The 719-nt window shown below is 40.5% G+C and overlaps 1 protein-coding gene across 1 annotated transcript in view; it reads right to left on the bottom strand.

The window, feature by feature from the left end:
- EMH_0041960 (uncharacterized protein) overlaps positions 1–406 on the bottom strand; it is a gene marked incomplete at both ends in the record, with an annotated part of 726 nt that extends 320 nt beyond the window's left edge. Inside the window, 2 exons of the mRNA XM_013495681.1 lie at positions 3–226; positions 401–406. Coding sequence (XP_013351135.1) covers positions 3–226; positions 401–406 — 230 coding nt within the window. The remainder of the gene's footprint in view (positions 1–2; positions 227–400) is intronic.
- Between the last annotated feature and the right edge of the window lie 313 nt (positions 407–719).

Here is a 719-nt window from a genome sequence, read left to right as displayed (position 1 = left end):
CTGCTGTTTGTTTGCTGCTGTTTCTGCTCCTGCTGCTGCTGCTGCTGCATTTTCGGTGTTTCTGCTTGTTGCTGCTGTCTCCTCCCTGCTGCTGCTTCTGCTGCTGCTGTTGCTCCTGCTGCTGCTGCTGCTGCTGCTGCTGCTGCTGCTGCTGCTGCTGCTGCAGGATTTGCTGCAAATAGCTGGGGGGGGAAAGAAGGCAGAAGTTGAGGACTTGCTGCTGGACCTGAAGTCAGCGCATGCAGATGTTATAAGAAAACAAAAAAAAAAAAAATAAAATATTTTATTATATAAATATAAATATAAATATAAATAAATATAAATACAAATATAAATATAAATATAAATATAAATATACATCTATAAATATAAATATATAAATATATAAATAGATAAATACATGCATTCTTTGTCTTGGGGGGAGACACAAAAAAAAGGAGACAGATAGAGACAGAGACTGCTCCTTTGTTGCTGCTGCTGCAGCACCTGCTGCTGCTGCTGCTGCTGCTGCTGCTGCGGCAGCAGCAGCAGCTGTCTCCTCTCTGCTGCGGCAGGCAGCGACAAATAGGGACAGGGTTTAGGGTTTAGGGTTTAGCGTTTTAGGGTTTAGCGTTTTAGGGTTTAGGGTTTGGGTGTATATATATACACCCTAAGGAGAAACAAAAGACAAAGCAAACCCTCAATTTGTTTTTACTATTTATTTTTATTATTTTTTTTAT

The sequence above is a fragment of the Eimeria mitis genome, genomic scaffold (genome assembly GCF_000499745.2).
Source record: "Eimeria mitis Houghton genomic scaffold, Emh_scaff1696, whole genome shotgun sequence".
NCBI lineage: Eukaryota > Apicomplexa > Conoidasida > Eucoccidiorida > Eimeriidae > Eimeria > Eimeria mitis.
Note: the sequence above shows the minus strand (reverse complement) of the source record. Positions and strands in the feature narration are given on the sequence as shown.